General features: G+C 45.1%; 1 protein-coding gene across 4 annotated transcripts in view; it reads right to left on the bottom strand.

Annotated features, from left to right (window-relative positions):
• Positions 1–25880, bottom strand: part of DCAF17 (DDB1 and CUL4 associated factor 17) — a 444850-nt gene that overhangs the window by 249640 nt on the left and 169330 nt on the right. For 3 of the 4 annotated variants that reach the window (XM_069225322.1, XM_069225323.1, XM_069225325.1), the window contains 2 exons: positions 24311–24400; positions 4764–4871 (listed from right to left, as the gene is read on the bottom strand). In XM_069225322.1, coding sequence (XP_069081423.1) covers positions 4764–4871; positions 24311–24400 — 198 coding nt within the window. The remainder of the gene's footprint in view (positions 1–4763; positions 4872–24310; positions 24401–25880) is intronic. The other variant, XM_069225324.1, reaches the window with a different exon arrangement.

The raw sequence follows: 25880 nt of genomic DNA, 5'->3' as shown, positions 1-25880 counted from the left end.
AGGTTGTCCTAAGAAATTTCAAAAGTTGTTGGGGAAATGATGGGATTACAATGGACTTATGGGTTAGTGCCCTCCATGCAAGGATGCTGCAAGATATTTCGTTTTGTTAGTTCTGGTTGGGGTGGATCTTGTGGTAGCGGGGAGGAATGTAATGTCTCTCTTATCCTCGGAAATGTACTGTATATGGCTGATGCTTGGCAAGTTAAATCAATACAGTTTTTCTATTTAAAAAAAATCCCTCATCACCCAAGCCTTCACTTGTTCCTGAACTCTAAAACTCTTTTTGCTCATAAACTCTACCCACCCATGATACTTAAAAGCTCTTCCCACCATAAACTCAACCCATTCTTGAACCTTAAAAACCCCACCATCACCCCCTAAACTCTAAGCATCACTGAATCTTAAAAACCCTAATCAAACCTAACACTGCCTACCCATGAAACCTAGAAAACACTCAACAAACCTACTCTCCACCAATCCCTGAACACTAAAAACCCTCACAGCTCTAAACTCACACATCTTTCAATCCTGAAAAAACCCTTACCACCCCTAAACGCCTCCAATTCCTGATCTCTAAAAGACCCGTACCACCTCTAAACTCCACCCATCTTTGAACCCTAAAAAACCCTTTTCTATGCCTGAACTCTACCCTTTCCTAAATCCTAAAAATACCTCAAAACTCTATAAACATCACCCATCCATATATGCAAAAAATCCTCACTACCACTAAACCCCGCCCAAGTTTAATGTAATTTTGGATTTTTCCTTAAAATTATCTTTCCTTCAAAATGTTTCTTTTCATTTTAAATTTATTTGCATTCCCTTAAAGTTGCCTTTCCTTAAAATTGGTTTTCCATGATTTGGATTCCTCCAACGTGCTTTCTCAGTTTTAGTTTTTTCATTATTCATTAATTCACATACATCACAGTCCTGCACCACTGACCCCAGTTATTCTAAGTTGCTCTCTTGCATCTAATAAGCAGCCGACAAGCACCAGTTTCTTTAGTGCATATTCTGACTGGTCTCTTAGTGCATATTGTAACAATCTGCTAGTCTATCAACTTCTAGATTTCTTCCCAAGGCTCAATTAGTGATGGAATTCAAACTGTCTTGTCACTTGCATTACATCAGAATTATTAGCTCGCATCATTTTGTTTTTGTAAACTCTTTTTTTTCTTTTTCTTTTTTTCCACACCGTGGTCACCATACAAGTTACACAATCAGAGTTTGTCACATATTTTAACACACATATGACAGTCTTGAAAGCAAGGACAATCAGATCAGGACACATAACATAGTAAAGAATGACACTTTTACTGCCAGCGTACTATATGCCCCAAGTTATCAGCACCTGGCTAGTACATGATGTCCTACAATCCCTAGTGTGTGTGTACCCCCTCGTCACAGCCCTCTATGTGTCTGCCATGCCCCCCACACTTTCTCCCATTTCTCGGGGTAGCCTCAGATTTGATAGACCACCTATTAAGCTCTCTGGCACCAGTCTAGGTCTGACTCCCAATCTGTGAGTCTCGGAGGGTTAACACTTCTCCACGCACTTGCAATATTGTGCTTGGCCACACACGCAGCCAATATCAACCATATTTTCTGGAATTTAGTCCAGGGCTCTTCCCCCAACACTGATAATAGGAGTAATTTTGCGTCCAGTGCAGTCTCAACTGACAAGACCTGGAACATAACCTCAGCAACCCACTCCAATATTCATGTATCACCGGGCATTCCCAGAGGATATGATAAAAGGTAGCTTTCATCCCACGCCCCCCCTCAGACATGTCGACATAGGCACCTTACCAATCCTGGCCAATCGAGTCCTTGAGTAACAGGATCTATGTAGTATTTTGAGTTGGACTAGTCTAAACCTTGTCCAAATTGCTATCTCAAGCAGGCTGTGAATCGCTGCGTCCATTCCTCATCATCAAAGTCGTTCAGGTACCCAGTCCAGGCCTTCCTCAGCATAACCAACGTATCCAAGGAAATAAGGACCAGTTTTTGGTAAATAACGGTAATTGCTTTGTCCAGAATGTGTTCTGTTATGAGTCGATCCTCCAAAGTTGTCCCCACCGAGAGCTGCTCCCCTTCTAGTATATGTCTCCTCAGGGCGTGTCCCAGCTGTCATGTTCTGAGTCCGCCAGCTCAAATTCCTGACTCAAGAATTTAAATGTAATAAAAGCCTGATCTCTCCAAACATCTCCCAGGTCTTCAATACCTATCAGTGCACACAAAACCCTTCAATCCTCCCAATTAATGGAGTTGACTGCTGCTCCCTAGTTGAGTCATGATGGTGCACCTTTCGCTCCAGCCCAAAAGTCTGGTTGCTGCCTCCCCGCTCAGACATCCGCCTGAGTGTGTTCCAGCAGTCCCCAACCCCTCTTTCAGTAGAGGATCACTTTGTGACCTCTTCGATCCACTGCATCTCTGTCCACTCTATACACCGGTTCCTGGCTGACAGTAAAAACCCAGTTGTTAACCACCAGTAGCTGTGTTGCCAAATAATATCTAAGAGTGTCTTTAATCACCTGTCCCCCATCGTATACCCCCCTCTTAAGTTTGGAGAGTGCGATAAGCAGTGATCTACCCCATCCCCCCCCCGCCAGAGCATGGAGCGGACCTCTTAGTCAATTTCCTGACTGTGGGGGACCCTATATGGGGTGTTTTGAGCATAAACAAAAGGCTTGGCAATGTCAACATCCTATATAATGCTGCTCTGCCCATCAGAGATGATGGAAGCGTGCCAAGGTGAGTCACATCCCCTTCCAGCCTCTCCAAATGGGGGAGCAGCTTCCTATGTAGAAAGTCCTGGGGGTCTCAGCACTTTTTTTTATCATTGAACTTTTTCACTTTATAGCATATTACATCTCTTTTTGTATTTTTACAGTTTGTGAATTGTTTCCGGTGCTTATGCTCAGTGACTCCATTATTACAAACAGTTCAGGTGTTTAAATGCACATCAAACAAGAGGTGGTCAGATATAGATGGAATGGGATGGGAACCATTGATCTCATATATGATTTAACTTACCAAGGTTTCCATTGTCTTATATAATTACAATATTGTCACACATCAGCTGTTCACTGTTCCTACCATGTTCACCTCGTTTTGTATTGTATGTGGTGCCAGGTATGTTTTCTGCTTTAGGAATGATGTGTTTTCCTATCACCCGTCTTCTTGTCATTTGTAGTGAAACTTAGGAAGGTATGGTCAATAGTATGCAGAGTCTGATTCATCAGATTCTGCTTCCATCTTAAACAGCTTCAGAGGTTTTCAGCATCAAAACATTGCTGACAAAATGGGCCGGAATATAGGTCAAGGAGAGTTACATTAAAGCCTCTTCATTTGTTTATTTCTGGTGTTTTTTACAGAGTGAATCATGTTTCCTTGTGGTCACGTCAGACCACCTACGTCTATACAATAAGTTTGGGATCTTGCATGGAAATCAGACCTATTGAAAGCAATATGTGTGATATTTCAAATTTTTCAAGAATGTATTCATTGGGCATTATGCTGAACAAACAAAAGAAATTGTGTGCTACTAAATGTTTTTTTTTTTTTTAAACACGGACACAAAATTGACAGCTTTCAATATCAAGGCTCACATTAAGTGCCATAACAATGTAATGAAGTACATAGTTCACTTTCCCAACTGCAAAGGCCCAAATCACATTTTTTCTTGAACACCTGTGATTTAATTCTAAATTAGTCTGAATTTCAAACTACTAAAGGAAAGAAAAATCCTCAGATCCAAAAAATATTAGCATACAGCATTAACTACCAAATACAATGGTGTGAGGGAGACTAGGTAAAGATATGTAGTGTATAAAATATTCTCTTGGAATGTTAAGAAATGTTCTAGATGCTGAACTGTAAAACACTTTTTTAGGGCAAGTCGGCGACAGCAAATGCAGTGCATGCATTCTCGCTTGTGGCTTGTATTGTTTACAATAAGGGATTGGAGCCCACCCATTGCTTACAGTTAGTTGACTCCATTGTCACTCTTCTATGCTGCTTCCTAATTGGCCAGAGGATGCCGAGTGTCACTTCCTTTCCTTTCTGTGGAGCATGGACCAAGCTCAGATTGACTCAGATTCATTACTGACCTCTAACTGAAAAATGGATTTAATCGCAATTTTCAAGATTCAGGGGGTCGAGAGAATGCCCGCTTGAGTGAACACAACACCAGGAATGAGTATTTAAATATGGGGGCAGCAGAGATATATAGCTTCAGAGTCACCACCCATCAATAAGACAGAGCACTTTAAAAATCTGATTATTACTTCAGGCATAATTTTCAACCTGCGGTCTAGAGTATCCTGGAAAAGGCTTTATTTGGTCAAGTTGGCCTCTCTCCCAAACAACATTCAATTTTTTTACAGTTCTTCTAAATCAGCATTAAAAAAAAATTCTATTATGGACTGTAAAGAGTGTCAACTTATGAAAAGGACATCACAGCAGTCAAAAACAAAACCCCTTTCATTTACACACATACTCCATAATTTCCTTTTATATGTGGAGCTTCTCAGATTCCAGTAGTATGTTTCAAAGTGAAGTTTTGGCTTAAAGTGCAAAGTAAAGGGCTTCAACAGATCTGTATGGCGGCATATGTAAGAATAGACAGAATTTTAACAAAACTGTCCAAAGCAGACAATAAAAGGAGAAAAAGGAAATTCAATTTTATTTTAAATGAACTGTGTAAGAACACTCCTTGTAAGGTTTTGAAAGAGATTTCAAATGTAATATAGTATATTTACCTGCTTAATGATCCACTGAAAGCTATAAAGTTTCACCAGACCAACATTATACATGACAATCAGCATTCCATGAGAAACAGTTGCATCACTCACGTTTGATCCAAAAATCTAGATAAATGAATGCAAAATACAGTAAGAAAAACAAAAGGAAAAGTACCTTTCACTAGTCTAAAAACATAATACACATTCAATATAATAAACCTTGGGTGCCGCGGACGAGGTGGTCTCGAGGACGAGACCACCTCGTCCGGCTATGGGCCCCGGGGGGGACCGCTAGCGCTCCCCCGATGGCCGAGCACCCCCCTCCCCTGGGCAGAGATGGAAGGGGAATCGCTTCCCGTTCTACCGCCGCCCCCGTGGCGCGCTGAACTCATCAGAGGCCTTCCCCCCGGCGCTGGATCGAAGGAGAAATGCAAAAGCATTTCTCCTCCGATCACGTGGAGGGGGCAGAGAGGCATGAAAGGAGAGGAAAGACCTTTCCTCTCTTTTCATGTCTCTCTGAGCATTTCTGCTGCCCGATCGCAATGCAATCGGGCAGCAGAAGCAGGGGGGGCAGAAATCCACTAGACACCTGGGATCATTTTATTTATTTATTTATTTATTTATTTTTTATTGTTGGGTCGCTCCCGGGGGGGCACCCCAGAATTCAGAGATGTGAAAATAACCACTGCTCCTCAACACCTTATCTTGTGCCCTAGCTTTGACAGACGGCTATTGATGAGCAGAAGAGGAAGACTGACACTGAGTAGCAACATCTCTGAGTACCACACCATTCATGCATATATGAATGCAATCAAGATTACCCACACTTGGTCTTGTCTCACTCCGCTCAGACATCCAGGTAGGAGAAAGCATATATCTGTGATTTGTGGATACGAGCCGCAACTACTGACTGGACCTTCTTAGGACCCTGGGTACTGATGTAAGGAAAAAGGGGAGCACTGCAAACTGGCAGGGAGTGCACCCCAACAAAAATCACAGAAACGTCTTGCCGACTGCAGGAATAGGGTTTGAAAATACACATCCTACAAATTCAAAGACACCAAACACACCTCATGCTCCAAAGCCAAAGGGACCTGAGCAAGAAAGAGTTTAAATTCCTTTTGCAGAAGCAGGGGTTGATCACTACAACGTCTGCATTAGGCCAAAATCCACCGACATTATAGGGGGCCCAAAAATTAGTTGGATTAGAAATCTTGATCTTTCTCCATTCAGTTCGATGGCTCCATTGCTCAGTACAGTAACACTTCCTTGGAAAGAATATGGGCATAGGTGGCAGAAAGGAGCAATGTGAGGGGAGTGTCTTGAAGTTGAAGGTCATAACCATTTTCCACAATTTGGAGGACCCAGAGGTCTGACATAATGGCCCCCCAATTCCCGGCACAATGAGAGGCACACCTCTGGGAATTAATGTTTGTGCATGCAATGGTGTGTTGTAGTAGTTGTGGGGCATGAGCTGGAGAGAAGCAAGCTTAGACTGCACCTGCTGGGGTCTATCCTTGGGCATACATGGTCCTCTGAAGCCATGAAAAAATGAGTTTGGTTGCTGGAGTGACTGAGTGGCCTGCCTCTGGCTAAAGGCTGGTCTCCTAAATAGCAACAGAATCTCTGATATTGCTGATGAAACTGTTGTGTTGGGGATGCAAGACCGAACAATTGTGCTGTGGCGCAGCTCTGCTTAAAGCACTCTAGCACAGAATCATTTTCGCACAAAAAGCTATGCCCAATTGAATGGAATGTCCATAAAATTTGACTGGTTGCCTCATGAGAAGCCTAATGAATGCATCCTAAGTGTCCTGCATAAGAACTACGCCATTGTACATGGTCAGGCCATGAAACCTGCAGCATCAAGGCCAGTTCATCATTTCTGGATGCATCTTGTTAGTCTCTGATCAATTGTGCAAAAAACCCAGGCATGTGTCCTGAAGTAACATGCCCTGAAAGTAGCATGCTGACAGGAAGGTGGCATTAGATAAGCACAAGAATAATTTTGTAGGAAATAGAAAATACATTTTTATCAATCAGCATTGATGCACTTGGAATCCCAATCAAAAGGACTATTTGAGAATTCACTGGGATTCAGTTTTGATGGCCAAGTGACCCCCCGGACCTCCCTCCCACATCCCCCTGAGATCTTGGGCAGCAGGTGGGCAGTGAACCTGGGGTTTCCAGGTACAGATCTTATCCAGTCAAAAGTTACCCGCACAAGCAGTACTGGGTATAAGAAAGCCTCATTGAAAGGGTGCATGGAGGGGACCTTACCAGTCAGAGTCTGAACAAAAGAAGGACACTTCAGGAACAAAATCAAATGCCAAACAATTACTGCCACGGACAGAGCAATTTGTTTTTAGGTAGAGGGAGAGGCAAGTGCAGACCTTGAGGACAAACCCCACACTGTAGACAACTGAGTTGCAAAAGAAGTCATATTCATAATCCTTGCTAGCTGTTAATGTATACATATATAAAGAATGTATACATATATAAAGAGATGGCTTGGTGTTGGAGGTACTGAATATATGTGTCCACCATGACGTATCGTTTCCAATGCAGGCTTAAGTGAATTACTCCCCAACCTCCCAGTGTGTTAATATTTAGGAAAAAATTAAGACTAGTGAATGGTGACTTTTTTAAATGTAACCAATGAAGAAAGGGAGGCTTTAAGCTCCTTGTCTCCAAATAATGACAATCTTCAAACAAGCTGATAATGGCAGGTTCAGAGGCTCTCTGTAGAGACTTACAGACAGGAGGTATTACATATCCTCAAAGACCGAAAGAGCTACCAGAAAATCCTTTTTCAGTTTCTTAAAAATTAGATGGTTTAAACAGGGCAGGTCAGTAAGCAAGAAACAGATTTCTTGGAAGAGGATAATCCAGACTGCATAAAATACATTTCTTCCCAATGGACAGCCTCTCGTCTTGGAGTTAGTGCTCTCAAACTAGCTTCTAATTTCAAAGGTTTTTTCCTGTAAGAAGCGGTGACAAGAGGGCCACTTTTGCTAAGGGAGACTGCTAAGTTAGGTATTCTAAAAGACGAGGCATGAGAAAGCAAGATGGTTGGCAACACGCCTTAAGCAGAGGCTCTGTTAGCCCCTGTTACATTCTTTGGAATCCTGCATTCCTACAGCTGGCACAAGCATCCTAGTGGCAGGTATTCTACCATCACTTGCCTTGGTGGAGACTGCAGTGCATAGAGTGGTCTGAACGGGAGTGCTGAAGAGAGCCGTACTTGGGAGCAGAGGGAAGACTTGCTCTTCTCAGAGAACCATCAAGGGCACTGCAGCAGATGACTACAGGCTCTAGGCATCAGTGCAATACATGATTCCTTTTTCTGCTTGTTGGCCTGCCCTAAGTGCAACAGGGAGGCAGTGGTGTGCTCAAATGTGGAACTGTGCTCAGGGTTTTAACGCAAGGATCGTGGAGGGGGGCTGAGCCAACTGGCCATGAGGGGCGGGACTTGGAAGGTCACAGGGCTGCTTTCTATGGGCATGAAGGCCTTGGTGGACTTTGCAGATCACAACTTAAGGTCGTTAGCCTGTCCCCTCCCCCCCGCCACCCACCTTGCTTTTACTCTCTGTGCTTGAGGCACTGCAACATCCTAGAGATATATATTGGGATTGCCGATGAGAATGTGGAGAGCCCGTGTTTCTGGCTTTGGCGGAGCATGTTCCTTCTAATGACATGAATTGGGACAAACCTGCTAAAACCCCAGCACAAACTGACATAGACAAATAAACTGGCACAGGATGAATATCCATGTGGCAAACTGACCAAAGTGACAGCCAATCCTCACTGGGGCGCCAGAACCTACAGGCAGCCATGGAATCCTCAAAGCAAGATCTGGAAAATAGAATGGACACTGTATCTATTGAAGTGAACGTATTGCAAATTGATCTGCACAAGGCTTATGAAAGATTTTTAGAAACGGAAGAGAAGATGGAGAACTTGACAAAGGAATTGAAAGGCTTGCACATGAGGGTTCATGTATTGTCAGACATGACAAAACACATAAATGACAGCCTAGAATATGCAGAGGGCAGGTTGTGGAGGTGTAATATACGTTTTGTGGGCTTTCCAGAATAGCAAGGAGGGGAAGACTCTGAACCCTTCCTGGCAAAGTGGCTCAACCGCGTCATGGGACCATGAGTGCTGTCTGTGGTTTTTTATTAACGAAGAAGCCTATCTGGCATTGGCCCCTTGCCCTCCTTGAGGGCACAGCCGACAGCCCTCTTAGCTAGTTATTGAGATAAATACCAAGGCCCTCATTACAACCCTGGCGGACGGGGGCATTTACCAGACCGCCGGCTGTATCACGACCCTGCATATCCCCATGGATTTCGGGTGGTTTGGAACCACCATGAAAATCCATGGCGGTAGGCACTATCAGTGCTAGGGAATTCCTTCCCTGGCACTGATGGGATCTCCCCCACCCCCCACCCCCACCCGACTCCTCCCCCTACCCCGAGTACTCCCCCTACCCCCCGCCCCTCTGCCACGCCCCAAAGGTGGCAGGACCCCCCTCCCCACCCCTACCCCCAACATGCACATACACACACCCCCTCCCTACCCCTCCCCCCAACATGCACAGACACACACCCCTACACCCACACATACACTACAACAACACATACCCGCACACATACAAGCAGACATGCACACAGACCGACCCGCACACATTTCCCATACACACAACCCCCGCATGCATGCACGCACTCACACCCCCCCTCTACGCACTCACACGCACACCCCCATGCACACACACAACACACAATACCCCCTTTGCCCCCCTCCCCTAACGGACAATCAACTTACCTTGTCCGTTGATCCTCCGGGAGGGGACGGGATCCATGGGGGCTGCTCCACCGCCAGCACCCCGTCACCAGAACACCACCACACCGAATCATGGGACGTGATTCGGTGGGCGGTGTTCTGATGATGGGGCGGTGGAGGTGGAGCAACCTCCACTTCTCTGCCGACTGCACTGGCAGTCTTCAGCACGGCGGTTCCTCGGTGGTCTTTGAAAAAGACCGCTGCGGTCGTAATGAGGGCCTAAATTCTTTAATGGTGTCATAAACATGGAGACTCCCTGTTTGAGGGACTAACTGTGCAATTTCCCCAATTACACACACAGAGTTCAGGTCCAGAGGCAATTCATTTTGACAGTAAGGCACAAACTATACACCCTAAACATTGTATAAATGCTCCTGTTCATGGCCAAACTCAGAGCGGCATTAAGGGGTTGAACTCACTTCTTCACATGCCCAGAAGAAGGGTAGAACTGGCTTGAGAGCCTACAGCCTCCAACATCACCAATGATGTAGAGCGGAGGAGCCAGAACAGACCGAGTGGGTCTAAGGAGATGGGGCATGGAAACTGACTCTGGCAGCCCTCGTATTGAAGTGCAGCAAGATGGAACACTGGCAGCGGTACCCTAGTGACCGCAGCAGCCTATCAGAAGCCTGTCTAGGGGCACACTGTTTATGACTAATTCATGACATGAGTAGGGACAGGGCTAACCGGTTAACTGAATAGTTTTGCAAAGGCATCCCTAGATAAATAGGCCCGTGGACCATCAACCAACACTCAAAGTTTTGTTATGCTCAATATATTCATGGTTTTGTTGCATACTGCCGTAGAGACACTCAGGAAAATGGAAACTTTATTGGTAAGGGAACACAATTGTTCCTGATTAAAGTTAAAAGCCTTTGCAGTGGGAGCCCATACAATTGTATAGGCTTATATAGGGGTGGTGCTTATAGTTTCTCTTTTTTGTCCCAGATCATCAAGGTATCTGGTAGCTCAGGAACGAACTCCCCCTTTCTTAGCTGTGACTACAGGAAACCTTTATTTGTTATTATTTCTGTTTTTTCTGAAGAGTTAGGGAAGCCAAGGTGGAGTCTGCTCTACACAACTGGGGCTAGGTCACACAAGACATGAGCTTCTCTGAAAATTACAGTTTGTAATAGAAACTAGGTATTTGGTCCCATAATCTTGGGGCTCTTGACATGCCACACTGAGTTGGTGAGGGGAGAGCGCTGTACTTAACAGTATGTTACATGGGGAAACATCACACACATAGAGGTCAGGGTGTTTACCCAGGGCCTTGAGGTTGGAAATTCAGCATTTTTTGTACATGTATATGTTATTTCTTTGAACAACATTGGCATGCAGAAGGTGCACAGACATTTCACAGCATACTAAGACGTTGGATGTGGGATTAGAGTTCACAACTGGGCACAACTAGAAGGGTTCATGGTAGGGTCCTGAACTTTCCCCAACAAACCGCTATAGGTAGTGAGAGGAAAAAGCCAGCTATGGTGGGAGATGTAAGGGTTTTACCCTGCAACATCAGGGCTTGCACAATTACACCAATCACTACAGAGTGCACATGTACCTCAGACACTCTAAAGTAGGGATAACATTTTTTCTAGAAAACCTCTTGATGGATATAGAAGCTGATAAATTAAAGACAAAATGTAGAAGGAAGTCCTACTGCTCAATGTACTCTACATACGCACAAGGGTGGCCATCTGAGTGGCACCTAGAATACCATTTCAGCTACGCTAAACGCAGGCAGACGTTGAGGGCATATTCCTTTTGACATCTGGTCTACAAGATGGTAGGGAGATATGTCTCACGTGAACCTGTTATGTCACGACTAGTGATGACAAGTCTTTCTTGTGGACTGTCCTGGACATACCAGCACCACATGTGGAGACCCCTCTGATTTGGTTAGGGGCAGGATCTTGATATCACACTCATTGGACATTAATGTGTTGTCAGCAGAGCGTCCACCTAGACTCACGTCGTATCACCTATCACTACCTGCCACCTCAGTCTCGAAGTGCTGAGGGACAGTGTTAAGTGCTGAATTGAGAACAGTATTTTGCTGGCACTTGGGAGATAAGTATGACCAGAGCAAATGAGTGGGATGCACTAAAAAGTGTTCTTTTTGGGAGGTGGAGAATGCCTCGATAAAACTCATGGCATAAAATCCCAATTGCAAGGGGCACTGCATGACCAAGGAGAGAGACTGGCACAACTTCAGAAAAGGGTCAGGGAGTTCCTGACGTACAAATGGACATGTTGGAAGCACAAAATGTATACGTGAGCTATGCTATAAGGTAGACAGATTTCCCCTTCAAAACTAAAGGCAGCGGCTGCACACGGAGGGAGAAAGACAGGGGTGGTTATTAGCCTGGCTTTTTAAGCAGGAAGGGTAAATGTCTGTGATCATGAAATTGGGGAAAGAGAGGGGCGAGTCAGTTGTGACCAAGCTGTGATTAACAGCATGCTGCAACATTACTTAACCGTATTGTACAAGCAACCTAGGAGACACAGTGACACAGACTTAACAGGGTTTCTAGACAACTTGGAACAGGAACAGAAACACCAGGAACAGATGGCCTGCAATTGGAATTCTATCACTTATATGCAGAGCTACTCTCTGAGAGATTAGTAGATGTCTTTAGAGAGACTAGGGAACTCTTGTGGTCCTTGTGCGGAGAACTCATAGTAATACTGCCCAAACTGTACTAGGATTCTACTAAGCTCGGTTCTTATCGCCCACTGTCTATGATTAACCACTTCGCTGCCAGGCCTTTTCCCCCTCCTGTGCCAGGCCTTTTTTTGCCTATTTGGGGCAGTTCGCGCTTAGGCCCGCATAACTTTTTGTCCACATAAGCTAACCAAGCCAAATTTGCGTCCTTTTTTTCCAACATCCTAGGGATTCTGGAGGTACCCAGACTTTGTGGGTTCCCCTGAAAGAGGCCAAGAAATTGGCCAAAATACAGGGAAAATTTTGTTTTTTTCAAAAAAATTGGAAAAAGTGGCTGCAGAAGAAGGCTTGTGGTTTTTCCCCTGAAAATGGCATCAACAAAGGGTTTGCGGTGCTAAACTCAGCAGCTTCCCAGCTTTCAGGAACAGGCAGACTTGAATCCGAAAACCCAATTTTTCAACACAATTTTGGCATTTTACTGGGGCATACCCCATTTGTGCAATTTTTTGTGCTTTCAGCCTCCTTCCAGTCAGTGACAGGAATGGTCATGAAACCAATGCTGGATCCCAGAAACCTAAACATTTCTGAAAAGTAGACAAAATTCTGAATTCAGCAAGGGGTCATTTGTGTAGATCCTACAAGGGTTTCCTACAGAAAATAACAGCTGAAAAAGAAAAATATTGAAATTGAGGTGAAAAAAACATCAATTTTTCTCTACTTTTTACTCTGTAACTTTTCCCTGCAATGTCAGATTATCGAAAGCAATATACCGTTACGTCTGCTGGACTCCTCTGGTTGCGGGGATATATAGGGTTTGTAGGTTCATCAAGAACCCGAGGAACCCAGAGCCAATAAATGAGCTGCACCCTGCAGTGCGTTTTCATTCTATACCGGGTATACAGTAATTCATTTGCTGAAATATAAGGAGTAAAAAATTGCTATCAAGAAAACCTTTGCATTTCCAAAAAGGGCACAAGATAAGGTGTTGAGGAGCAGTGGTTATTTGCACATCTCTGAATTCCGGGGTGACCATAGTAGCACGTGAATTACATGGAATTTCTCAAATAGATGTCTTTTTTACACACACCCCTATATTTGGAAGGAATAAATGTAGAGAAAGACAAGGGGCAATAACACTTGTTTTGCTATTCTATGTTCCCCCAAGTCTCCCGATAAAAATGATACCTCACTTGTTTGGGTAGGCCTAGCGCCCGCGACAGGATATGCCCCAAAACACAACGTGGACACATCACAGAAAACAGAGCTGTTTTTAGCAAAGTGACTACCTGTAGATTTTGGCCTCTAGCTCAGCCGCCACCGAGGGAAACCTACCAAACCTGTGCATTTCTGAAAACTAGAGACCTAGGGGAATCCAAGGAGGGGTGACTTGTGTGGCTCGGACCAGGTTCGGTTACCCAGAATCCTTTGCAAACCTCAAAATTTGGCTAACAAAACACATGTTCCTCACATTTCTGTGGCAGAAAGTTCTGGAATCTGAGAGGAGCGACGAATTTCCTTCCACCCAGCATTCCCCCACGTCTCCCGATAAAAATGATACCTCACTTGTGTGGGTAGGCCTAGCGCCCGCGACAGGATATGCCCCAAAACACAACCTGGACACATCACAGAAAACAGAGCTGTTTTTAGCAAAGTGACTACCTGTAGATTTTGGCCTGTAGCTCAGCCACCACCTAGGGAAACCTACCAAACCTGTGCATTTCTGAAAACTAGAGACCTAGGGGAATCCAAGGAGGGGTGACTTGTGTGGCTCGGACCAGGTTCGGTTACCCAGAATCCTTTGCAAACCTCAAAATTTGGCTAAAAAAACACATGTTCCTCACATTTCTGTGGCAGAAAGTTCTGGAATCTGAGAGGAGCCACAAATTTCCTTCCACCCAGCGTTCCCCCACGTCTCCCGATAAAAATGATACCTCACTTGTGTGGGTAGGCCTAGCGCCAGCGACAGGATATGCCCCAAAACACAACGTGGACATATCACAGAAAACAGAGCTGTTTTTAGCAAAGTGACTACCTGTAGATTTTGGCCTCTAGCTCAGCCGCCACCTAGGGAAACCTACCAAACCTATGCATTTCTGAAAACTAGAGACCTAGGGAAATCCAAGGAGGGGTGACTTGTGTGGCTCGGACCAGGTTCTGTTACCCAGAATCCTTTGCAAACCTCAAAATTTGGCTAAAAAAACACATGTTCCTCACATTTCTGTGGCAGAAAGTTCTGGAATCTGAGAGGAGCCACAAATTTCCTTCCACCCAGCGTTCCCCCACGTCTCCCGATAAAAATGATACCTCACTTGTGTGGGTAGGCCTAGCGCCCGCGACAGGATATGCCCCAAAACACAACGTGGACATATCACAGAAAACAGAGCTGTTTTTAGCAAAGTGACTACCTGTAGATTTTGGCCTCTAGCTCAGCCACCACCTAGGGAAACCTACCAAACCTGTGCATTTCTGAAAACTAGAGACCTAGGGGAATCCAAGGAGGGGTGACTTGCGGGGCTCGGACCAGGTTCTGTTACCCAGAATCCTTTGCAAACCTCAAAATTTGGCTAAAAAAACACATGTTCCTCACATTTCTGTGGCAGAAAGTTCTGGAATCTGAGAGGAGCTACAAATTTCCTTCCACCCAGCGTTCCCCCAAGTCTCCCGATAAAAATGATACCTCACTTGCGTGGGTAGGCCTAGCGCCCGCGACAGGATATGCCCCAAAGCGCAACGTGGACACATCCTAAATTTTGGAAAAAAACAGAGGTGTTTTTTGCGAAGTGCCTACCTGTAGATTTTGGCCTCTAGCTCAGCCGGCACCTAGGGAAACCTACCAAACCTGTGCATTTCTGAAAACTAGAGACCTAGGGGAATCCAAGGAGGGGTGACTTGCGGGGCTCGGACCAGGTTCTGTTACCCAGAATCCTTTGCAAACCTCAAAATGTGGCTAAAAAAACACATGTCCCTCACATTTCTGTGGCAGAAAGTTCTGGAATCTGAGAGGAGCTACAAATTTCCTTCCACCCAGCGTTCCCCCAAGTCTCCCGATAAAAATGATACCTCACTTGCGTGGGTAGGCCTAGCGCCGGCGACAGGAAACACCCCAAAGCGCAACGTGGACACATCCTAAATTTTGTAAAAAAACAGAGGTGTTTTTTGCGAAGTGCCTACCTGTAGATTTTGGCCTCTAGCTCAGCCGGCACCTAGGGAAACCTACCAAACCTGTGCATTTCTGAAAACTAGAGACCTAGGGGAATCCAAGGAGGGGTGACTTGCGGGGCTCGGACCAGGTTCTGTTACCCAGAATCCTTTGCAAACCTCAAAATTTGGCTAAAAATACACATGTTACTCACATTTCTGTGGCAGAAAGTTCTGGAATCTGAGAGGAGCCACAAATTTCCTTCTACCCAGCGTTCCCCCAAGTCTCCCGATAAAAATGATACATCACTTGTGTGGGTAGGACTAGCGCCCACGAAAGGAAAGGGCCCAAAACACAACGTGGACACATCACATTTTTTTATAAAAAGCAGTGCCTACCTGTGGATTTTGGCCTGTAGCTCAGCCGACACCTGAGGAAACCTAGCAAACCAGTGCATTTTTGAAAACTAGAAACCCAGGGGAATCCAAGATGGGGTGACTTGCGGGGCTCTGACCAGGTTATGTTACCCAGAATCCTTTGCAAACATCAAAATTTGGCCCAAAAAACACTTTTTCCTCTCATTTCGGTGACAGAAAGTTTTGGAATCTGAGAGGAGCCACAAATTTCCTTCCACCCAGCGTTCCCCTAAGTCTCTCGATAAAAATGGTACATCACTTCTGTGGGTAGGCCTAGCGCCCACAAAAGGAAATGGCCCAAAACACAACGTGGACACAACATATTTTTTCACAGAAAACAGAGGTGTTTTTTGCAAGGTGCCTACCTGTGGTGTTTGGCCTGTAGCTCAGCCGGCCCCAGGGGGGGGGGGGGCAGAAATGCCCTAAAATAAATTTGCCCCCCCAACCCCCACCCTCCCCCGCCGGGAGCGACCCTTGCCTACGGGGTCGCTCCCCCTGCGTGACATTGGCACCAAAAAACAAATCCCCGGTGCCTAGTGGTTTCTGCCCCCTTGGGGGCAGGTTGACCTAAACTCAGCCAAAAAAATTCCCCTGGCGCCTAGAGGTTTCTGCCCCCCCCCCCCCCCCGGGGGCAGATCGGCCTAATAATAGGCCGATCTGCCCCCCGGGGGGGGCAGAAATGGCCTAAAATAAATTTGCCCCCCCAACACCCACCCCCCCCCGGGAGCGACCCTTGCCTACGGGGTCGCTCCCCCTGCGTGACATTGGCGCCAAAAAACAAATCCCCGGTGCCTAGTGGTTTCTTCCCCCTTGGGGGCAGATTGACCTAAAATTGGCCAATCTGCCCCCAGGGGGGCAGAAATGGTCTAAATACAATTTGCCCCCCCAGGGGAGCGACCCTTGCCTGATGGGTCGCTCCCCATCTCTAAAAAAAGAAACAAACAAAAAAAAAAACAAAAAAAAAAAAATTGCCCTGGCGCCTAGAGTGTTCTGCCCCCCCCCGGGGGGCAGTTCGGCCTAATAATAGGCCGATCTGTCCCCCGGGGGGGGCAGAAATGGCCTAAAAAAAATTTGCCCCCCCAACACCCACCCCCCCCCCCCCGGGAGCGACCCTTGCCTACGGGGTCGCTCCCCCTGCGTGACATTGGCGCCAAAAAACAAATCCCCGGTGCCTAGTGGTTTCTGCCCCCTTGGGGGCAGATTGACCTAAAATTGGCCAATCTGTCCCCACGGGGGCAGAAATGGTCTAAATAATTTGCCCTGGCGCCTAGAGGTTTCTTCCCCCCCTGGGGGCAGATCGGCCTAATAATAGGCCGATCTGCCCCCAGGGGGGGCAGAAATGGCCTAAAATAAATTGCCCTCCCCCCCAGGGAGCGACCCTTGCCTAAGGGGTCGCTCCCTTTGCGTGAAATTCACGCAAAGAAAAAACTCCCTGGTGTCTAGTGGTTTCTACCCCCCTTGGGGGCAGATTGGCCTCATCAAAATAGGCCAATCTGCCCCCAAGGGAGGCAGAAATGGCCAAAATATAATTTTCCCCCAAGGGGAGTGACCCTTGCCTAAGGGGTCGCTCCCCACCAAAAAAAAAAATAAACAAAAAATGAAACAAACAAAAAAAAAAAATGGTCCCTGGTGCCTAGAGGTTTCTGCCCCCTGGGGGCAGAAAAGGCCTTTTCAAAAAAATGCCCCCCCTGGGAGCGACCCTTGCCCAAGGGGTCGCTCCCTTTGGTCAATTTCAATGAAAAAAAAAAAAATCCCTGGTGTCTAGTGGGGTTTCAAAAGCCGGATTGCAAGCAATCCGGCTTTTGAAACCCTCGGAGGGACTTCAAAGGGAAGGAAATACTTTTCCTTCCCTTTGAAGCCCCTCCGGGCCTCCCAAGTGATTGAAAAAGAAATGCTTTTGCATTTCTTTTTCAATCGCGCTGGAAGCAGAGCTTCCAGCGCGACTAGGGAGGCCCCTGTGACAAATCAGCGCGCACTCGCGCGCTGACGTCACAGAGGGGGGTGGGGGGGGGGGTCGGGGGTGGAAGGGGAAGGGATTCCCCGGTCAGCCCTGACCTAGGGGGGTGGGGGGGCGGCCCTCGGGAGGAGCGCTAGCGCTTCTCCCGAGGGAAGCATTCAGGACGTAATGGTTACGTCCATGGCGCCACACGGGCGCTGCCATGGACGTAACCATTACGTCCGTGGCGGGGAAGGGGTTAATGTTGACGTCAAGGTATTGTCCAAAATATGAGCCAATAGATTGCAATGAGTGACTGGATCCTTAATACATGTTAATCAATGCAGAATTATACTAACTAGAAGTACCTTCATGAATATCCCGTACCTGTGCCCTCTGCTGTACTACTTATGGGTACTGCTTGGGGAGTATCTGAGTACAGGGTTTAGACAATGAAGTGGGATTGAGCTCTTTGAATATCGAAAAGGCATTTGATACAATAAGCTGGGAGTATATGTGAGCAGTACTCTAAAAGAAATTGAGTTTGGTCCAAAATTCCTGGGTTGGGTCTCTTTGCTCTGCTCGAACGCAACAGCCCAGGATAGATCAGGAGGGTTTGTATCCAAGAGGGGGGACATCGAAAGGGAACCAGGCAGGGTTACCCCCTGTCACTCTTACCTTGGCTATGGAGCATTTGCCACTGTACTGTACTTGTGTACTGTACTGCAGCAGTAGGGTATCCGGGTGGGTGACACAGAGCATGTAATCTCTTTATATGCCGATGATGCACTGTATTTATAGCAACTGGAGACGCCTGTATTACGGCTGCTGGCTGAGTTGAAGAGGTTTGGTAATCTTTCTGGCCTTAAAGTCAATCTAGAGAAGTTGCTGGTGTTGGAACTGGCAGAATTAGTGGGAAGGCCCACAGAGCTGGTGTTCACCATGGGATTTCGATGGGAACTAGAAAATTGCCATATTTAGGAATACAGGTCACAGGCATTGCAGATAAGCAATATGATTATAATATGGACAGGGTGCTGGCTTCTGTTGCCTTCGGGAACAAGTTGCCACTGTTGGTCACAGGAAGGATTGCAATAGTGAAAATGGTGTTTCTACATTGTTGCCTCTGTCTTTCGAATCACACAGTGCCTAATTGCAAGAAGCATGCTTAAAAAGCTAGACAACCTGTTAATTTCCCTGATATGGTCTGGGAAGCAAAGCAGTGTCTGAATGGGTATCTTAAAAATTGATACAGTTGAAGAGGTACTTTGTCTCCCGATTTAGAGTTGTCTATCTGGCAGCACAACTCTAGCATATGGCCAGATGGTATGCAGAGGGGCACAAATGGGAGAAGAGGCTGCTCACAGGGTCCCAGCAGCGACAGATCTGCTGATGTGCTTAATGGCAGGGTAATGTAAGGAAAAGCAGTACCAATATGTAGTACAGCAGATGGCACAGGTATGGGAGATTATGATTAAGAATGTCATGCGTAGACCACAATTCTCCAGACAGTTACTTTTGTGGCCATTTCAACCCCTTTCTGAACTCTGATAAATCCATGTCTGTGGCAGCATGGAAGAAGGAGGGGGATAAAATACGCTGGGAAACTTGTATCCAGGAGAAAGGCTCATCATATTTCCGGAGGCTCAAGAGAGCTTTGGGGTTTGGCCCAGGCCAGTTATTTCTTTTTTTTTAAACTATTCCTTAAGTTGACGAAGATGGGCAGTGAAATGTGGACATGCTTCCAAGACACACACAGTACTATTAGATATGGGATCTTCCAGACGACTCATATCCTGCCTGTACGTGACCTTAAAACAAGACAGACTGAAGGTAGAGATGCTTGCAAGATTGAACTGGGAAAGGAAACTCTTGGAGACACTAGTCGAGCGGGAATAAAACAGAGTGTGTAGGATGTGTCCAGTAACCTTCATTTTAAGCTTGCTCATTTCTACATGCTGCACCTCACATACCTGTCACCCATAAAATTAAGCAGATTTTACCCAGTTAACTCTAACGAGTGCCACAGACATGGCGTAGGGGTGATGCCAACATTCTGCATATGAACTGGAGCTGCACACACATCATCATTTTGGAGATATATTGTTCAGCGACTAAGCAAGGCAATAAATATCAAATTAGAGGCCTCTATTAGACACAGTCTCTTAAGTACTATCCCCATGAACCAATAAATGGCAAGATGCAATATAACATTGCATTTCTGGGATTTGTCTTGGTGAAGAGCAGAACTGCTCTCTGGTGGTTGTCCACCACAGGCATGGAATAAAGCGATGGCAGAATCGGCTCCTGCAAAGGAAAGGCACATGAGAGAGGTCATAGCTGATGGTAAGGTTAAGGATGACTGTCCAGCCTAGACTGAGATATTACAGTAGAACTGGCTACTCCTGCTGGCGCTGCAGCCTCAGTGGAATGCACAAACATGTAACCAGTTTTTCACAATCCCCACACTACGCTCCTAGCCAAGGCCATTTATGCATCAGTTTAAGCATGAGTCTGGTGACAATTTCACTCAGTGTCTTTAGGGCCGTGCAGTGCTGCGTACAAGTCCATTTTGCTCACCTCCAACCTGTAAAATTAAGTCATTGTTCATATAACTGAGAAGCTACACCACATTCAAGGCACATTTTACCCTCTTTGTTTTTCTGCCTCACTCAGACTACAACAGGAAGGAGACTGCCAACAAAGTCAGTATGGCCAGCACGTTTCCAGTATGGCCAGCATGTTTCTAACCCCAGGACCTAGAAAACCAAACAAGAGTTTTCCTTTTGTGAGCAGGGCACTAAGAGAGACTGAAGCAGTAAAAGACTTTCCTCAAGAATTCTTAACTACACTGTATTCAAATCTAATATTAATTGAAAACAGCTGCAATTTGGAACTGTAGGTCCCTGCAAGATTAACTTTGTAAGCTTTACCCGCCTGCTAGGAAGATGTGGCATCTCATGCAGGCTGAAAAAAATGGAAAGAGCATGATAAAAGCATCTGGAAGCCACCGCCCTAACAAACAGCATGATTGAAAGCCAGACGCCTAACATAGATCCCTCTACCAGCCAGCGTAGTATCAGAGCACCTTCATTTGGACAGAGTTCTGAGGCACAGTACACCAGCTGTACAGGGACCGAGCACACTAGTTTGATGACAAAAGAATTAAGGAAACATGATCAGGATGAAGCAGTTTTTTTATTACACTGCTGGTTGTCACCAGCGGCTTTGCGAATGAAGATGACATAAAGGAAGATGTTGTCAGTGTGTGTGCAATAGACCTTGGTACAACATTATCATGTGTGGGAGTTCTCAAAAATTTACTTGTGGAAAGAAATCACTGCCAAAGACCAGAGTGATCAAATTACTTCATCCTATGTGGCATTCAAACTAGAAGGGGGTGGCTTATAAGTGATGCAGCAAAGAACCAGTTGACATCAAATCCAGAGAACACAGTATTTGACCCTAAATGCCTGACAAGCCTCACATGGAACAATCTCTTTACTAAGAAAGACATAAAATACCTGCGATTTAGGGATATTAAAAAGAAAATAATCCATATAGTGAAGTCAATGTTGCTGATGAGAGGGAGTAATTTGACTCTGAAGAGATTTATGCAATGGTCCTGACAAAAATGAAGGAAACAGGCGATGCCTATTTCTGAAAGAAGGTTACTCCTGCAGGTGTAACTGTACCTGCTTATTTTAATGATGCCCAACATCAAGATAGCAAAGATGCTGGTACCACTGCTGGATTGAATGTGATGAGAATCATCAATGGATCAACTGCTGCTGTTCTTGCATATGGTTTAGCTAAGAAATATGTGTAAAGAACATCCTTTGGTGTGGGTGGTGGTACCTTTGATTGACAGTGGTGTTTTTGAAGTAGTAGCTCAAACTGAGACACTCACCTGGGAGGAGAAGACTTTGACAAACTTGTTATAGGAACATTTCATAAAGCTGTACAAGAAAAAGGCTGGGAGAGATATTTGTAAAGACAACAGAGCAGTACAGAAGTTGCGTTGTGAGATCGAGAAGCCCAAGGTGGCCTTGTCAGCTCAGTACTAAGCCAGAAATGAAATTTAGTCCTTTGTTGAAATAGAGGATTTCTCTAAAATAGTAGTTTGAAGAACTAAATATAGATCTTTCTGTTCAACAATGAAGCCTGAAATAGAACTGGCATTGATGAAATATTGCTTGTAGATGGCTCCACTTGAATCCCCCAAATCCAGCAGTTGGTGAAGGAATATTTTAATAGCAAGGAGCCTTCATGTGGTATCAACCCAGATGTGGTTCTTCATGATCGAAGAAGCCCCCTAACCTCACCAAACCGGACTCTTGCAATACAGCACATGTTGCTTCTTCCAGAAGTTGGGACTGGTGCGTCTCACTCAACACAAGAGCTGCACCTTCCACCTTGGACACAAGTCCCTCGTCAATCCGTACGGCACAATAGCAGCTATGTCACCTTGAATTCCATCTGCGGCTGATCACCGGCTTTTCATAGGCTGAGGGTCAGAACTGGTCACTGCGACCCATCTGAGCTTGTCAGGACAGGCTCGATATGGGAAGTTTCACAGGTGCCTCAGGACACAGTGGAGGTGAGCATGCCATGACCTATCTGGCACAATCTTGATTTCACACCTATGACAGGCCATTTATCATGTTCTAGTGGCTGTTTGATCCTGATACGTTAAGTCTATTCCCTGAGAATCAGCATGTCTGTGTTGCCCCTGTTTGCTATAGCAGTTTTCAAGCTTTCATAAACTGAATGGGAGTTTATACTTGTGGCCGATTCTTTTCAGAAAACAACTGTAAAGGGGGGCGATTGTTCTTTGATGGGTACATTCTAATAAACAGAACCCACTCATTTCCGGAGACTGGCTTTCAAAGTGTAGCTATAAGGGCTCACATAAATAACTTGGGGTATATAAAACATTGATTGGATGTGGTGTTCCACCACAACTTCTGCATTGTTTATTACTATTCAACCTTTGGGTTTAGAAAATCAATAAGAGACATCTGCATGCAAGGCTTTGTTTGAACAATGAAGGTGGGTCCTAAGGTCTGCACCTAGGGACTCTGCAGGCTCAGTGACAACGAGGCACAGTGAAAGGTAAAAAAGGAAAGGGTAATTACAGAGCATGAAAATGCACTTTCAACCTGATTATCACTTTAGAATTCAGTGAAATGTTTGCACAGCCATGTCAGTCCATTAGCATTTTCGTGGATATATTTCAGGGTGGACCTTTCATGTCAGGTTGCGGGACATAGTGGGATAGGCCAAAACAATCTTAGAAAGCTTATGAGCTAGAACAAAAGTGATTCAGTAGCCAGGGTGAGAATATGAACATGGAACCATAGGACTTAAGAAAGAGATTGGAGTTAGGGTGCAAGGAGATCATCAAGGAATGGACAAGAACTAATTATGAAACTATGAAACAGGACAATGGGAATCTGGACTAACTGAACTAAGACACTTGAGGATCTGCAAAAGGGACACAGGACTTTGGGGAATATGAATGTCTAGATAGAGAACATGGTTGCCAAGTGAAAGTGGTCAGGGAAGACTAAGGCAGAACATCTGATTGGTAGACATCGTCTGGATAGAGAAAGATGCACTACATTAATTCCGCTAACAACTATAAGAGGTAATGGTCTTCAGGTAGTTAGAGCCAGGCAGAGTGTGCTGGTCCAGGGACTTTCCAATTCCATCCTAAAACACCCTGATAAAGATGCATAAGTCAAGAAATCCTGGTTTTGTCCTTAATCAAAGTTATGTTTCAGTATGAACAGATATTAAGAGTCACCTATCAGAACTAAAGATATACATATGTTGATAAACATGCAACAGTCTACAAAAGACAGGCATGGGTGCAGTGGTAGTTATGTTTAAGAATCAGTAAGAGGAATGTTTTATTTCAGAGAACAATCTTTCTCAGCTGGTATGAGACAGCAAATCAGATGTGGAGAAGTGAAAGGGGCATACTCTAGCCGAAGGGAAGCATTTTAATTTAGACGGGTTGCTTCCTATTCCTCAAGTCTTTGTACTGATATCTAATGGCATAATTCCTGAACATTCCACTGAGAAATGAGTAACAAAATTGGAACTGGATTTTTAAGAATTGAAATTAGGTCCAGTAAAGTGCATGCCAAATTAAATGCAATGCGTTTTACTGTGTATTAAAAGCAAGCAGAAAAGCGCTGCACATACAGACAAGTTAAATAACAGACTCTTCCAAGATCCAACCCATCTGTGAGACAAGTGCAAAATCTAAAATGCAACACATTTTTGCTCAGTAAACAAAGAAAAATGACATAATTACTCTCATGCAAATTCTCATTATCAGGCAACAGAGAGGAATATTAAAAAGCCACTGAAAAGAGAATACAGGATGCGTAGAAGCTTAACTGATGCAACAGAACTGGAATCCTCATCAGCTCTCCAACACATGGACAGTGTACAATGCCAGCAAATGAATCCAAAACGTGCATGAGCACTGTCCTTGATTGTCATCCGACGCAGATGCTCAGCTCAAACATTAACAACTCTTCATCTTACCTCTTTGTTAATCTCCACCATGCCCACAAGTGAAAGTGGCATAATTCTGAAGACAGCAAGGTACAATAGCACTGACTGTGGACTGACTATCTAGGTAAAAGGGAGACAAATATAATGCTTATTATGTGCAATGCCCTCAGTACTTAAGAAAGTATTGACTAAGGCAATCAATTGGGCTTTTGCATACCAAAAATATTTCTCTTTGTTTCACTAACATACAGTGCAAATACAGTGTGGGCAGCAGGAGTAAAAGGTTCCCCCAACACAGACAACAGCTAGCGCACAGGCATCAGCCATATCACCTTCCCTTGCACACAAACAGAAAACATGCTGCACAGACAGCAGGAGAGAAAATCACCACAGAGGAGCACTGTTTCCTGATACTGCTGGCCTTTTCTGTAACCTTTGACACCAGAGGCTGACCCAACATCATCCACACCATGAAGTCTTGAATGGGATTTACTAGTAGCGTTCTTCACTAGTCTCTTCCTGCCTATCCATATGACACCAGTTCATTCACGTGGGCACTTAAAGGACCCAGAAGATCCCTTTCACCTGCAGACTGACATAGTGTCTCACCCCCCCTAAAAAAAATGTAACTTATACAAGGAGCCTGGTGGGATTCTATTCAGTAATAACAGCATCATAAATTTCAAATATCCAAATGACAAACACTCTTCCTGTATGTTTCCTCCACTCCAGACATTCAAAGCCTCGAACACTGCCAGCCACCTAGACCTGGATTTTGAGCAACAAAACAAAGCTCAAACCCATCAAGTCATATATCCCTATCCTCACCAAAACATCTACCAACAACTAGTCCAACCCTGGCTTGCCATCATGAACCTGAATGGATTTTAATCACAATATTCACCAAATACCACATCACTTGGATTCACCCAAAACTGACCTCACACACATCGGCAAAAACACCTAATGTTCTGATACCATCTTTCTCTACTAAGGAATGTTAGACTGTTCCTCCCAGAAAATTACTTCAGAACTGCTAATCAAGCCCTTGTTCTCTGACATCTGGATGGTGGCAATGCCCTAATTCATAGCCTCCTGGACTGCACACTGTCATTCTTAATGACATCCTACATGCCGCAGCAAGCCTCAATGACAGAAAATATGACCACATTACTCCCACCTGGATTAAACTCCACTGACTCCCCTTGCAAGCTTGCACCATCATCAAAATCAGCTGCATCATCTACAAAGTCATCATGACCAGCACCCCCACCTATCTGGCTGACAAGGTCAACACCTCAGGCGACTATCAGCACACCCACAGTCAAACTGTATAGGAAGAGCAAAAAAAGAAAATAAATGGTAATAGACCATGTCCATCTACGCACCCACGAGCTGAAGCAACATTCCAATATCCGTTACAACCACTGACCCATGGGCCACTTTAGGCAAGAGCTTAAACATACCTCTTTAAGGAACACTGCACCATAACACATAGCAGCTCTCCTCCATTCTCAGAACCCAGCTATCCCACCAATCACTCCTTGACAAGATCCATAGTCTTTGACCCTCCCACTAACCTGCCTTTGTGCTTTAAAAA

This window comes from Pleurodeles waltl, chromosome 3_1 (genome assembly GCF_031143425.1).
Source record: "Pleurodeles waltl isolate 20211129_DDA chromosome 3_1, aPleWal1.hap1.20221129, whole genome shotgun sequence".
Classification (NCBI taxonomy): domain Eukaryota; kingdom Metazoa; phylum Chordata; class Amphibia; order Caudata; family Salamandridae; genus Pleurodeles; species Pleurodeles waltl.
This window is presented reverse-complemented; position numbering and strand designations above follow the sequence as displayed.